Source organism: Vipera ursinii (genome assembly GCF_947247035.1).
Source record: "Vipera ursinii genome assembly, chromosome: 1".
NCBI classification, from domain to species: domain Eukaryota; kingdom Metazoa; phylum Chordata; class Lepidosauria; order Squamata; family Viperidae; genus Vipera; species Vipera ursinii.
The window spans coordinates 302822259-302838095 of NC_139512.1; the positions used below are offsets into that span (position 1 = coordinate 302822259).

Sequence of the window (15837 nt, forward strand, 5' to 3'; positions counted from 1 at the left end):
GCATTAGTTTATATTACTTTTATCTTTTTTTAAAAAAAGCTTTAATAAAAATTATATATACTGCTCAAAAAAATAAAGGGAACACAAGATAAGACATCCTACTATTAAATACAGTACATTGTGTTGTTTAAGTGTTCCCTTTATTTTTTTGAGCGGTATATTTTAAATATATATATTGAACATAAAAATAGAGTAAAAATATAACATATTAAAGTGTAATATTAAAATATTAGAAACTAGCAACTAGACAAAAATAAATGTAAACAATTGGAAAATGTATGATTCCATTTGTAAATTTGAGGGGGGAAAATAAACATTCATTTATAATATTTTAGAGTTTGAAGAAGTAGGATAATAGACTATTAACATATCTGAACTCTGTAGAAGACTCTTAAAAATACCATGTATAGCCATCAAATAGATCATAAAACAGATCAATCTGGAGGTCTCACTCAAAGCAGAAATGATCAGGCTCAAATTAATAAATTTTGGGCATATTATGTGAAGATGTAGTTCTCTGGAGAAGTCTCTAATCCTGGGATAATTTGAGGAAAAGAGCAGAGGTTGACTAGGAACAAGACAAATGGACCCATTAGATCTGAAGGACCTGCGTTTGTACTCTAGAGAAAAATTTAAGTGTTGACACTAGCACATAATCAATTAATTTAGAGGGTCTCTCTCTCTGTGTGTGTCTGTGTGTGTCTCTATGTCTATGTCTCTGTGCATGTGTATGTGTGTATGCAGATAATACATTTGGAGTGACTTTTTAAAGTAACTAAAGTTGTTTTTTATTGCTTTTCCTGTCTTGTTTTTCTGACATTGTCCTTTGGGGACTGGCAACTCGACTCACATTTGATGAAGGCTGTGTTCACTAAAAATGATCTGAACTCATTCTAGTTGAAACTGCACACTTGTTAGCAACAGAAAACACACACTAGTAATGATTTTTAGAAAAGTGTGGTTAGAAAAGTGTCATATGGAGTTAAAAATATGTATACATTTCCAGAGAGAAGATAATAGAAGTTTAGTAACTGGACCTTGACTTCTCATGATCATGCAGATATATATCCATGTCATTTCTTGCCTTCCTCCAAATTGTTCTTTTCCCACCGTGGCCTGCTGTAAATCCTGACAATTTCCATTCGTTTACTAAAAAGGTTCAACCCTGCTTAGCATTGGCTCAATACTTTCACACCATGAAAGATATATCTTTGGTATTGATCCCAACAATGACCCCACTAACTTCTATTTACTTTGTGACTGATTTGCATTGTATTCTATATAAATCTAGAGACGCGGTGGCTCAGTGGGTTAGGACGCTGAGCTTGTCGATCAGATGGTCAGCAGTTTGGCGGGTCGAATCCCAAGTGCCACGTAACAGAGTGAGTGCCTGTTACTCGTCCCAGCGTCTGCCAATGTAGCAGTTCGAAAGCACGTAAAAATGCAAGTAGAAAAATAGGGACCACTACGGTGGGAAGGTAATAGCGTTCTGTGCGCCTTTGGCATCTAGTCATGCCGGCCACATGACCACAGAGACGTCCTCAGACAAGCGCTGGCTCTTCGGCTTTGAAACAGAGATGAGCACCAGCCCCTAGAGTTGGAAACGACTAGCACGCATGTGCGGGGGAACCTTTACCTTTTACTATATAAATCTACACAGTGCTGCAGTTGTAATGTAAGCAAGTTTAAAGTCCACTTAAACAAAATTGCTTCCCAGCCTGTGGAATTAAAAATGCATGAAAAGAAACAAGAAGAAAAGTCTATCACCATTGCTTTGTCTAACCCTAACCTTAATTAGCTATTTAGATGGGGGCTGCCCATCTCACAAAAATGACTCTAAATGGCATACAAAAATTAGAACAAATGCTACAAGCTTTCTTGGTAAGGTTTCTTTTTTTCAGCGTTGTGCCAGATTGCTTCTTGCTGTTGTTAGTATGTAAAAGGTAAAGGTAAAGGTTCCCCCGCACATGCGTGCTAGTTGTTTCTGACTCTAGGGGCCGGTGCTCATCTCCGTTTCAAAGCCGAAGAGCCAGCGCTTGTCCGAGGACGTCTCCGTGGTCATGTGGCCGGCATGACTAGATGCCAAAGGCGCACGGAACGCTGTTACCTTCCCACCATAGTGGTCCCTATTTTTCTACTTGCATTTTTACGTGCTTTCGAACTGCTAGGTTGGCAGAAGTGTTAGTATGTACAATATCTTAATAAAGTGTGGTAGTTTCTATTTATGTTTTTTGGAAACATACCTTATAAAAATATCCCTGGTCTAAATTCTAATTTTATTTTCAGAATTTTTTGAAAATTTGGTGTATTTTTTCCCAGTAATTTCAAGACTTTTTGCATAACCATCAGATATGATAAATTATTCCCTTCTTATTGCATATTTCCAATATTTATTGTTAAATCATTTTTCTATCTTGGTAATCGTTCAGTTATATGCCGTCTGTATAAGATTTTGTTTCAATTTGCCTTCAAACTGTAGCTTGGAGTAAATTTCATGATTTTTTTCCCCACATAGTTTTTCCTATGGTTCCACTGTTATTACTTCTTTAAAAGTTTTGCATACATTTGATCATACAATTTTTATTTTGTTCTATCTCTGTGCCATATTTTGAATAACTGTTTTAAACATGTCCTAACATTGTCTTAATTCTGTGTAAGTATTTCCAATTCTGACATCTTTGGGCTGTGTTCAGCTTCAGGGCTTATTAACCATTGTTTACGCAACAGATTTCCTGACATTTCAATTGCAACTAACGGCTGGCATCTTCAGAGGCAACCTGGCAGGGACTGATTGGGCTCCTACCTTTATAGCTAAGTGACCTGACCTTGGATTGGTCTTAAAGATTGGTCAATCACATCAACAATAGCAGAACTCACTAACCTTGTGGGAGCTTAACAGGGCTGCGGCCATTTCCGGGGGAATGGTGCTCCACAGGGTAGGCACTGCAGCCAAAAAGGCATGGCTCCAGGAACCAACCAATAACACTATTTGATAGAGAGGATTCAAAGCATGCCATCTCTGCTAGATTTGTTGGGATGAATTCTGCAACCTTCTGACAATCAAAGTCAATGAGGGGGCCAAATTCGCTTAACACCTGTGTTACTAGCTTAATGATTAAGTGATTCATTTAATAACAACTGTGGCAAGAAAGGTCATAAAATGGGGCAAAACTCACTTAACTATAAGGTAAAGGTAAAGGTTCCCCCGCACATGCGTGCTAGTCGTTTCCAGCTCTAGGGGCCGGTGCTCATCTCCGTTTCAAAGCCGAAGAGCCAGCGCTTGTCCGAGGATATCTCCGTGGTCATGTGGCCGGCATGACTAGACGCCAAAGGCGCACGGAACACTGTTACCTTCCCACCGGAGTGGTCCCTATTTTTCTACTTGCATTTTTACGTGCTTTTGAACTGCTAGGTTGGCAGAAGCTGGGACGAGTAACAGGCGCTCACTCTGTTACGCGGCACTCGGGATTCGACCCGCCAAACTGCCGACCTTCTGATCGACAAGCTCAGCGTCCTAACCCACTGAGCCACCGCGTCCACTTAACTATATCTTTTAGCAAAAGAGATTTTGGGCTCAATCATGGTTGTAAGTGAGACCTTAATCTTAAAAGAGTTATTAATATTGTACTATTGCTTCTTCAAAGACTAGTAGGGTAGTCCTCGACTTACAACAGTTCATTTAGTGACTGCTTAAAGTTAAAATTGCACTGAAAAAAGTGATTTACAACTGTTTTTCACACTTACAACTGTGGCAGCATTTCCATGGTCACATAATCAAAATCCAGACATTTAACAACTGAGTCATATTTATGAGAGTTGCATAATGGAGCAAAATTCACTTAACAACTGTTTCACTTAGCAGCATACATTTTGGGCTTGACTGTGTCATAAGACGAGGACTACCTGTAACCATATGAGTTTTAAATGAAACAGGAAAGTAACTTTTTTCCCCATTGATGGCCTCATGATTTTTTCCATGGAGAATCTGTTAAAGATATCTATACGTTGAAACCTGGGTAGGTGATTGTACTAGTAAATGACTATAAACAAAGACACACACACACACACACGGTGGTGAGACATATAAGCAAAACTTGTAAATAGAAATAGGTTTTGGAAATATTTACTTGGCATAAGCTTTCTCAAGCAGAGGTGGCCAGAATTCATTCTTGCTCCTGGGATGAACTGATAAGTAATCTCCATCCATGAAAGGCAGTTGGTCATCTATCACCACATCAACCCAGCTTCCAAAATACCAGAACTACAGAACAAAACAAAAAAAGGATAATTTTAACAGTTTTTCATTATAGCACATCACAAAATGAATTTTTAAAATAATTATTGCTATAATTCTTCCCTATCCTTTGGAAATCAAGGGGGTGCTCATGGAAGTATTGTTTCAATATAAATTCACAAGAACCTTTTGAATTAGACCTGACTGAGAGAAAATGCACATTTTAAAATTAACAGGAGGTTTCATGATTGAGTGGAGGCTATTTCTTTCTTTCTTTGTTTTAAATCTATATGCAAAAATGAAAGAAAGACCATAAAAAGACAGAGAGAAAAAGAAGTATCCTCCTCTAAATTTATACCTGTCTCTTAACAAAAAAAGTTAATTTTACATAATTTTACAGTCTGTGTAATTTAGAAAGAAATGGGGAATTAAAGATATAAACTATGTATATACTTTTCTTACTTTATTTGGAAAGAAGTTGCTGGAACATAGGGAATTAAATTCTTCAGACCATTACATAGCTTTTTGAGAATAATTACCATTCAAATAATTACCATTCAAACAGTATCAGTGTTATGATACTGTACAAGAACACTGTATGCATTGCAATTGTCTTCCTGTTAATTTCCAAATTAATGGAAAATAATAATGATCATCTACAACCAATGAATTCTCCAAAACAAAATTAATGTTTTCAGTTAATCAAGGCTTTCATTTGTATTTCCCCAATCTTACATCTTAACCAGTAGTCTTGCTTTAGTGAATGTCTAGAGCACAGGTCTGCAACCCGCGGCTCTGGAGCCGCATGCGGCTCTTTCAGCCGTCTCCTGCGGCTCCCAGTCTTCTGCCATGTGCAGTCCAAAAAAAAAAAAAAGTGGGACTAAAAAAGTTCAACCAATCAATTTAAATATGCAGGGTAGGTGCATATCTCGCCTTGGCTCCACTCTTCAGTCAAACCCTATTCTGTGCATGTGCGCATGTGCACACATTTTTTGCGGCTCCCAGTTTTTCCTTTTGTGAGGGAACCGGTTCCGAGTGGCTCTTTCACTGTTTCAGGTTGCTGACCCCTGGTCTAGAGCAATTTCGCACAGGCAGGTGGCCTTGGTCAAATTCGTAGATTAACAAGGCATTATAATAAAAGACTTGCAGTATTAGGATACAAATTAATATCCTATTTTTAACAACAAACATCCAGGTGTTTTAAGGACACTAAAATGACAACATGAAATCCTTCTATGTTGACTCTGTTTTTACACGTTCCGGCAGGAAATATTTAAAGATATATTGCATCTGAATCTACAGGTGAAACTCGAAAAATTAGAATATCGTGCAAAAGTTCATTTATTTCAGTAATGCAACTTAAAAGGGGAAACTAATATATGAGATAGACTCATTACATGCAAAGCAAGATAGTTCAAGCCGTGATTTGTCATAATTGTGATGATTATGGCGTGCAGCTCATGAAAACCCCAAATCCACAATCTCAGAAAATTAGAATATTACATGCAATCAATAAAACAAGGAGTGTACATAGAACAACATCGGACCTCTGAAAAGTATAAGCATGCATATGTACTCAGTACTTGGTTTGGGCCCCTTTTGCTGCAATTACTGCCTCAATGCGGCGTGGCATGGAAGCTATCAGCCTATGGCACTGCTGAGGTGTTATGGAAGACCAGGATGCTTCAATAGCGGCCTTCAGCTCTTTTGCATTGTTCGGTCTCATGTCTCTCATCTTTCTCTTGGCAATGCCCCATAGATTCTCTATGGGGTTCAGGTCAGGCAAGTTTGCTGGCCAATCAAGCACAGTAATCCCATGGTCATTGAACCAGGTTTTGGTGCTTTTGGCAGTGTGGGCAGGTGCCAGGTCCTGCTGGAAAATGAAGTCAGCATCCCCATAAACCTCATCTGCGGAAGGAAGTATGAAGTGCTCCAAAATCTCCTGGTAGACGGCTGCATTGACCCTGGACTTAATGAAGCACAGTGGACCAACACCAGCAGATGACATGGCTCCCCAAATCAACACAGACTGTGGAAACTTCACACTGGACTTCAAGCATCTTGCAGTGTGTACCTCTCCATTCTTCCTCCAGACTCTGGGTCCTTGGTTTCCAAATGAGATGCTAAAGTTGCTCTCATCAGAAAAGAGGACTTTGGACCACTGAGCAACAGACCAGGTCTGTTTTTCTTTAGCCCAGGTAAGACGCTTCTGACATTGTTTGTTGTTCAGGAGCGGCTTGACAAGAGGAATACGACATTTGAAGCCCATGTCCAGGATCCGTCTCTGTGTGGTGGCTCTTGATGCACTGACTCCAGCCTCAGTCCACTCCTTGTGAAAGTCCCCAACACTTTTGAATGGCCTTTTCCTGACAATCCTCTCCAGGCTGCGGTCATCCCTGCTACTTGTGCACCTTTTTCTTCCACACTTTTCCCTTCCACATAACTTTCTATTAATGTGCTTTGATACAGCACTTTGGGAACATCCAACTTCTTTTGCAATTACCTTTTGAGGCTTTCCCTCCTTGTGGAGGGTGTCAATGATGGTTTTCTGCACAACTGTCAGGTCAGCAGTCTTCCCCATGATTGTAATTCCTACTGAACCAGACTGAGAGACCATTTAAAGGCTCAGGAACCCTTTGCAGGTGTTATGGCTTTAATTAGCTGATTAGAGTTGGACACTTTGAGCCTAGAATATTGCACCTTTTCACAATATTCTAATTTTCTGAGATTGTGGATTTGGGGTTTTCATGAGCTGTAAACCATGATCATCACAATTATGACAAATCATGGCTTGAACTATCTTGCTTTGCATGTAATGAGTCTATCTCATATATTAGTTTCCCCTTTTAAGTTGCATTACTGAAATTAATGAACTTTTGCACAATATTCTAATTTTTCAAGTTTCACCTGTATAATCACCATCACAAGTAAATCTGTCTAATGCCATTTTAAAGTTTCTAAACTTAACTCTACATTTATAAAGAACAATTATATAAGGTAATTAATGAACTGGGGTGTTTCAATCTATCTTGCATCAAATAGAAATGGTTTCACTGGATGACCCAGACTCTAGAACCAGAGAACAGGCAAAGTAATGTCTTCCTCTTCTTTTCTTTACAACAAAGGGGAAAAAATCCAACTTTGTAGTTACTTTGTCTTTTCTCTAAAACACCGTTAACAACAAAAGAACTTTTTCTTCTTTGCACAGAGAATGAATTTTTGTATTTTTCTGCTATACCTGTATAATTTTTAAATAACCATATTAAACAATTATATAATTATAATAATATATATATATATATATATATATATATATATATATATATATATATATATATATATATATATATATATATATATATATATATATATGTGTGTGTGTGTGTGTGTGTGTGTAAATTACTAACAAAGAATTAAAGGGAAACTGGGATGCATTTCTGACTCCTTAGTCGTCCTCAGCCAGCCATACCCTTCTGAGATTCGAACCAGGGCTGATTGCATATGAGGCAGTGTTATTTGCCCCATGTTTGGGGCCTAGCAAGGTAATCTAAATAGTTAACATTTGAAACATTATATATATATATATATATATATATATATATATATATATATATATATATATATATATATAAAATTATATAAGATTACACCATAATCTCATAAAGTAGGCATTACAATACAAAATAGGAAAGATTAAATATTGGAGAATAGTTATCTAAAACTCCTGCATCTAAGGACAGTCCTGTCAGAAGGGCTTACACTCCTTCTCAAACAACTTCCTTTCAGAAAGCAGTAAATCACTTATTTAAATATAAAAAATAGATGGGTATCGCTTGGTAGAATGATGCATGTGTGTATTTATTGTAGAATTATTGTGTGATTCATTGATTAAAACAGTCTAAGAGATAAACTGCTTTTCAAACAGCCTAGCTGACAAAGATAGTACGTGAAATTAATTGCTTTTTTTTTTAAAAAAAAACCTTCATTCTCCTCAAGCATTATATTTTCAATAACTATTGATTAAGCATGAGCTGCTTGGTTTGTTTTGCCAAATCATACAATGTATTGTGTCTACAATGAAATACAATAGTTCAAAGTTATTATTTTACCTACAGTATGAAAGAAAAGGATTCTACTGGCCACTTAAGCAGCTGGAGAGTACAGATGTTCATCTATGAAGTACATAGCAATTGTTTCAAGAAAGGAGTAAAGAAAGATTTCACTACGGACAAACCAAAGAATCCATTTCTGCCATCATTAGCAGGCTAATGGAGTGTGTCGTGACTTTGCTAGCTCTATGAGACAAATCTCCATAGCTGTAAAACAAAGACATGAACTGAAGTATCAGGGATCAATTTTAGCATTGAGTGGTTGCTTAGATGGGGGACTTTGAAAGATCCAGGGAGAATAGAATGAAGCCCTTGAAAGGTCAAATCTTTGGAAGGTCACAAAGAAACATGAAGGGGATGATATTGCCATACTGTCATTCAATAAGTAATAATCAAGTAAAAATAGGCCTGAAAGCTTTATGTGAATATGGAATTTAAAGCACTAGGCATGAAAGCAAACAATGTTTAGTGAATGGTACAATATTGAATAAAGTTTAAGTCAAGGAAGTGGGATGTATTTATGAATCAATGTTATGGAGAAGGCTTGATACTAGAGGAGTTTAAGTTGGGGGTGTGACTGCATGTGTACTTTTGTGTGCAAATGATGCTGTGTTGTTGACTGAGAATACAAATTATTTGTAACAAACTTTAGCTTGAAAAATGGTCTGAAAAATAGTTAATCGAAAAACAAAGTAGTTGCCTTTGATAGGGGAAATGGAGCAAACTGCCATACCATACACAAATGGTAAAGACTAGCAAAAGTAGATTTTATATACCTTAATACAAAGTTTAATAAAGATGAGGAAATGATGGGAAACTTTTTAAGAATACAAATGCTGGTAGAAAAGTAGTATAGTTATGTGCTGAGATAGCAAAGGACACTTTTTGTTGTTGCTGTTGAAAGAAGAGAAAACAATTGTGCATAGTGGTGCGCTTCTGCCCAATTTGTTTTATGAGAGTGCAAGTTTAAGTAGATAGGGGGAAAACATAATTTGTTTTGAATTATGAAGTTGAATGCAGTAGGAATGGAGTACTTAAGAAGTGTGTGTGATAAAAAGAGAAGAGATGGGCTCAAGAGCGGATGGAAGCTGAATGAATGTGGACACTATATGCAAGTGAATTATCACTATGTAATAAATGTGTTAAGATGCCTTGGAGAGGCACATAGAGAGAATGAATGAGGAGTGAGTTGTAAAATAAATATTTGAAAAGTGAATGAGTTGGGAGAAGAAGACCTAGAATGTTATGGGATGGAAGGAACTGATGAGATCCTGAAAAAGAGAATTGTGAGAAGCTTAGGAAATAAAAGGCAAAATATAAATGATGTATGGAGACAGGGGAAGCAAAGATGGTTTAAAAGGATTAAAAAAATATCAAGGGTATAATAAACAGGGCTGGCATAAAGCAGTCTGAGCTGCTGAATTTTTCTTCTTTTATCTTATCTTATTTATTTTAATTCCTTTGTTTTAGTGTTTCTTATATCTTCTGTGCACTCAGCAGAACATTACTTATCCTGAAAGAAAATAGCGTCGTGGGTATGCAGGTAACAAAGGTAGATAGGTAAGTAGATCTCTTTATTTATTTATTTATTTTAAAAAGAACATTCTTCACAAAGTTGGACAGAAACTAATTAGCAAGTTAGGTTGTGTTAACAACTTTGAAGAGATAGTATAAAAATATTATGGACCGGACCTTTTGATTTAGAGAAACAAGGTTGGGGGTTGCTTTTCTTGGCTTCAATTTGATCTTGCAGGTAGAACTATAGATCCAGGTGTATTGAGCTGCTGATAAGGGGGCAGTGAAAAATGGTTTCAAATAGCATTTATAGATTCTGCTTCTTAATAATAGATTGCTTCCAAAGAAGTGCCAGTCATGAAGCAATTCCTAGCAGAGAATTTTATATCTATACTGGAATCAGCATTAAAAAGCAAGCCAATATATAATATTCATAACTAAATATAATATGTGGAATTGATTATTGTGGAGAATCTGACATGACTTATTCTATTGTTCACTGAATATATTTGTACACTACAGGGGCTACAAATGGTTGTAGTGAATACTTTAGCTATTCTGAAAAAAACCCAACCTCGTTTGATATAAGTATGCAACTTCCATTTATCTCAGAGGTACCTCTGTATGCCTCTTTTACATACGCTAATAAATATATTTATAATTGTGCTTATCTTGTTATTATGTTTGCATTTAAAGATCTTTTGAACTTTAATAATGCTAAGAAGAAATACCTATTGTCATCCAAGCTCTACATTTTAAAATAGTTGAAAAAGACACTGCTACATTTTGCATCACATACCCGAAAATGAAAGATCCCTGCATAAGTGTGGTTAAATTCTTGGTCTTTAGGAATCACATTTTTCAGGAATCGCTGTTGTTGGGTCAAGGCACCCAGAGCTGCTAAAACCCAACAGTCACCTTTAAAACAAAATGACAAATTAGAAAAATTAGAATGACAAATTAGAAAAGTTCACATAACTTCATATTCACAAGAGCCTGGCTGTTGACCCAACTGATGGGCCCTGGCTCTTTAGAACTTTGATTTTTCAAATATGTCTGAACATGCTTGGAAATCAGCATGAGACTCATTCATTGTCTCCTGGCATGTGCTCTCCAGTATGGTTCTTTTCCATAGCTCATAAAGAATTACATGACATTTCCCCAATTCTAAAGATTAGGTATTATTTATTGAATGGGATTTCCCCAAAAGTTTAATCTCTGGCTTGGAATCTAAAGTATTGGTATGGTGAAACCATAAACCCAACCCCAGCTGTTATGGAGGTCCTTGAATAAATATTTCTTGAAATAATTCATTTTATTCTTGGTGAAACAGTTCTCAGTTACTCTGCAATTATTTTGTAAATGGATGCATGTTACTTTTTTATTGTTATCCCTTTATTCTTGATTGGACAACTATAAATTGTTGTAGGATATTTCACTGGTTACCATTTAGTGTAACTGTAGTGTCTTGTCTGATGAATATCATATCTGAGTCAATCTTCTTCCCAATTATTTTTTACAAATATTTTATCACATGACCCAGTTGTGTTTCATGTATTTTTTCCCAGATATGTATTTTTAGGGGACAGGAAAAGTATAATTTTCAAAGTTACAAATTGGAGTTTACACAAATATTGTTGTTGTTAGTTGCGAAGTCGTGTCCGACCCATCGCGACCCTATGGACAATGTTCCTCCAGGCTTTCCTGTCCTCTACCATCTTCTGGAGTCCATTTAAGCTCACACCTACTGCTTCAGTGACTCCATCCAGCCACCTCATTCTCTGTCGTCCCCTTCTTCTATTGCCCTCAATCTTTCCCAGCATTAGGCTCTTCTCCAGTGAGTCCTTCCTCCTCATTAGGTGGCCAAAGTATTTGAGTTTTAGCTTCAGGATCTGGCCTTCTAAAGAGCAGTCAGGGTTGATCTCCTCTAGGACTGACCGGTTTGATCGCCTTGCAGTCCAAGGGACTCGCAGGAGTCTTCTCCAGCACCAGAGTTCAAAGGCCTCAATTCTTTTGCGCTCAGCCTTTCTTATGGTCCAACTTTCACTGCCATACATTGCAACTGGGAAGACCATAGCCTTGACTATACGCACTTTTGTTGACAGGGTGATGTCTCTGCTTTTTAGTGTGCTGTCTAGATTTGCCATGGCTTTCCTCCCGAGGAGCAAGCGTCTTTTAATTTCTTGACTACAGTCCCCATCTGCAGTGATCTTGGAGCCCAGGAAAATAAAATCTGTCACTACCTCCATTTCTTCCCCATCTATTTGCCAGGAATTGAGAGGGCTGGATGCCATGATCTTGGTTTTCTTAATGTTTAGTTTCAACCCAACTTTTGCACTCTCCTTCTTCACTCGCAACAAGAGACTCTTCAGTTCCTCTTCACTTTCTGCCATTAGAGTGGTATCATCTGCATATCTTAGGTTGTTGATATTTCTTCCAGCAATCTTAATTCCAACTTTTGACTCCTCTAGCCCTGCCTTTCTCATGATGTGCACTGCATATAAGTTAAACAGGCAAGGCGACAGTATACAGCCTTGCCGGACACCTTTCCCAATTTGGAACCAATCAGTGGTTCCGTGTCCAGTTCTCACTGTTGCTTCTTGGCCCGCATATAGGTTTCTCAAGAGACAAATAAGATGTTCTGGTACTCCCATCTCTTTAAGAACTTGCCACAGTTTGTTATGATCCACACAATCAAAGGCTTTAGCATAGTCAATGAAGCAGAAGTAGATGTTTTTCTGGAACTCTCTAGCTTTCTCCATGATCCAGCGTATGTTGGCTATTTGATCTCTAGTTCCTCTGCCTCTTCGAAATCCTGCCTGTACTTCTGGTAGTTCTCGATCCACATACTGCTGGAGTCTAGCTTGTAGGATTTTAAGCATAACTTTACTAGCATGAGAAATGAGTGCAATGGTGCGATAGTTTGAACATTCTTTGGCACTGCCTTTCTTTGGAATTGGAATGTAAACTGATCTTTTCCAATTCTGTGGCCACTGTTGAGTTTTCCAAATTTGCTGGCAAATTGAGTGTAGCACTTTTACTGCATCGTCTTTTAAGATTTTGAATAGCTCAGCTGGAATACTGTCACCTCCACTAGCTTTGTTGTTGCTCAGCTTTTCTAAGGCCCACTTCACTTCACATTCTAGGATGTCTGGCTCGAGGTCAGTGACCATCTCATTGTGATTATCAGGGATGTTAAGCTCATTCTTGTATAGTTCTTCTGTGTAATTTTGCCATCTCTTCTTAATCTCTTCTGCCTCTGTTAGGTCCCTGCCATTTTGATCCTTTATCATGCCCATTTTTGCATTGAACGTTCCCTTCATCTCTCCAATTTTCTTGAAAAGATCTCTGGTCCTCCCTGTACTATTGTTTTCTTCTATTTCTTTGCACTGTTCATTTAAGAAGGTATTCTTATCTCTTCTAGCTATTCTCTGGAATTCTGCATTCAATTGGGCGTATCTTTCTTTTTCTCCCTTGCCTTTTGCTTCCCTCCTTTCCTCAGCTATTTGCAAAGCTTCCTCAGACAGCCATTTTGCTTTCTTGCATTTCTTTTTCTTCGGGATGGTTTTGGTTGCTACCTCTTCTACAATGTTACGAACCTCTGTCCATAGTTCTTCAGGCACCCTGTCTATCAGATCTAATTCCTTAAATCTATTTCTCACCTCTACTGTATATTCAACGGGGATATGATTTAATTCATACCTGACTGGCCTGGTGCTTTTCCCTACTTTCTTCAGTTTAAGCCTAAACTTTGCAACAAGAAGCTCATGGTCTGAGCCACAGTCAGCTCCTGGTCTTGTTTTTACTGACTGTATAGAGCTTCTCCATCTTTGGCTGCAGAGCATATAGTCAATCTGATTTCTGTGTTGACCGTCTGGTGATGTCCATGTGTAGAGCCGTCTCTTGGGTTGCTGGAAAAGAGTGTTTGCTATCACCATCGTATTCTCTTGACAAAATTCTATCAGCCTGTGCCCTGCTTCATTTTGTACTCCAAGGCCAAACTTGCCTGTTATTCCGGTTATCTTTTGGCTTCCTACTTTAGCATTCCAATCCCCCATGATGATAAGGACATCATTTTTTGGTGTTAGTTCTATAAGGCGCTGTAGGGCTTCATAGAACCGGTCAATTTCATCCTCTTCAGCACCGGTGGTTGGGGCATAGACTTGGACTACTGTGATATTGAATGGTTTGCCTTGGATTCGAACTGAGATCATTCTGTCATTTTGAGGATTGTATCCCAGTATTGCTTTTCCTACTCTTTTATTGACTATGAAGGCTACTCCATTTCTTCTGAGGGATTCTTGCCCGCAGTAGTATACCTGATGGTCATCTGAATTAAATTCACCCATTCCTGTCCATTTTAGTTCGCTGATACCTAAGATGTCGATGTTCAGTCTTGTCATCTCTTGTTTGACCACGTCCAGCTTGCCTTGATTCATGGATCTTACATTCCAGGTTCCTATGGAGAAAAAATCTTTACAGCATCGGACTTTCCTTTCACCACCAGACATATCCACAGCTGAGCGTCCTTTCGGCTTTGGCTCAGTCGCTTCATTCTTTCTGGCGCTACTAGTACTAGCCCTCTGCTCTTCCCCAGTAGCATATTGGACGCCTTCCAACCTGAGGGGCTCATCTTCCAGCGTCATATCGTTTTGCCTTTTGGTACTGTCCATAGGGTTTTCATGGCAAAGATACTGGAGTGGGTTGCCATTTCCTTCTCCAGTGGATCACGTTTTGTCAGAACTCTCTGCTATGACCTGTCTGTCTTGGGTGGCCCTGCACGGCATAGCTCATAGCTTCATTGAATTATGCAAGCCCCTTCGCCACGACAAGGCAGTAATCCATGAAGGGGTACACAAATATACCCTTCCGCTTTTGAAAATAATTCTGAAAATGAATGAAACCACCTCTATTATTCCTGACTTATGCTTAAAGATTTAGCTTCTAATGATGTTGGCATTTATTAAAAAAAAAAACAAAGAAAAAAAGTTTTCTGGTATCATTTCATATTCTGCTTATTTTCTAGTTTGGCCCTTTAAAAAGAGCCTGAGCTTATCCATCAGTCTAAGTCACGGGTGTCAAACTGGCGGCCTGCGGGCCGGATGTGTCACATGCAGGCCACACCCACCCCAGCTCCAAAAAGGCAAAAAAAATCACAATATGTCATGATATGTCACTGACACAATCGTGTTTGACACCTACAGTATCTAAACCAGAAGAACAAGTATAACTTGGGTGCAATTTTTTTAAAATTGAAAAGTTTTAAAATACATTTTGAAAACATAAACTCCCCCCCTCCCCTCCCTCCCCCTCCCCCCCGACTTCCCAGAGCTGAATACAGGGTATTAACTTTTACCAACCTAAGCTAAAATAAGCTAACTAACTAAAAAAAAAACACTTTAAATTCTATCGCACTTTAACTCCTCTTAAACATAACTAAATAACTAAATAATAGTAACTAACTAATAATACATCATATAATACTAATACTTGTTCATATACTAAATGAAACTTTCTAGTCCCATATTTATTCTGAATATAATCGATCCATCTTCTCCATTCCAAAATATATCTCTGTTGCGATTGTTCTTTCAAATATGCTGAAATCTTTGCCATTTCCGCCAGGTTTGAAACTTTTAAAGTCCACTCTTCTATTTTTTTTTAAAATGCTAGCTGCCCTGATGACATTTCTGCCTAGAAAACTTAAGGAAATTCTCAAAATCTTTGAGGGGAGCTGTCAGTATCTGGAGTTCAATTAGTTTCCTAATTTTCTAGAAGTAGAGTTGTGGAGTGGAGAGAGAGGGAGGCACTTTGAATTCTGATTTAATTTTCTTCCAGGATCCAAGCTGTGGTTAATTCCTTCCCCCCCTTTTTTTGTGTTTGCCACACATACTTTTTCTTTTCCACTTCAGCTGCTAACATGCCTTGCATATCCAGGTCATCTTTCATGAAGACAATTTTCTTGTTTTCCTTGCTATT

General features: G+C 38.0%; 1 protein-coding gene across 1 annotated transcript in view; it reads right to left on the minus strand.

Annotated features, from left to right (window-relative positions):
• The window catches only part of LOC310632781 (calpain-13-like), a gene marked incomplete at both ends in the record, with an annotated part of 96125 nt that overhangs the window by 63471 nt on the left and 16817 nt on the right, over positions 1-15837 (minus strand). The window contains 2 exons of the mRNA XM_083350200.1: positions 4128-4261; positions 10658-10776. Of these exons, the coding sequence (XP_083206326.1) occupies positions 4128-4261; positions 10658-10776 (253 nt within the window). The remainder of the gene's footprint in view (positions 1-4127; positions 4262-10657; positions 10777-15837) is intronic.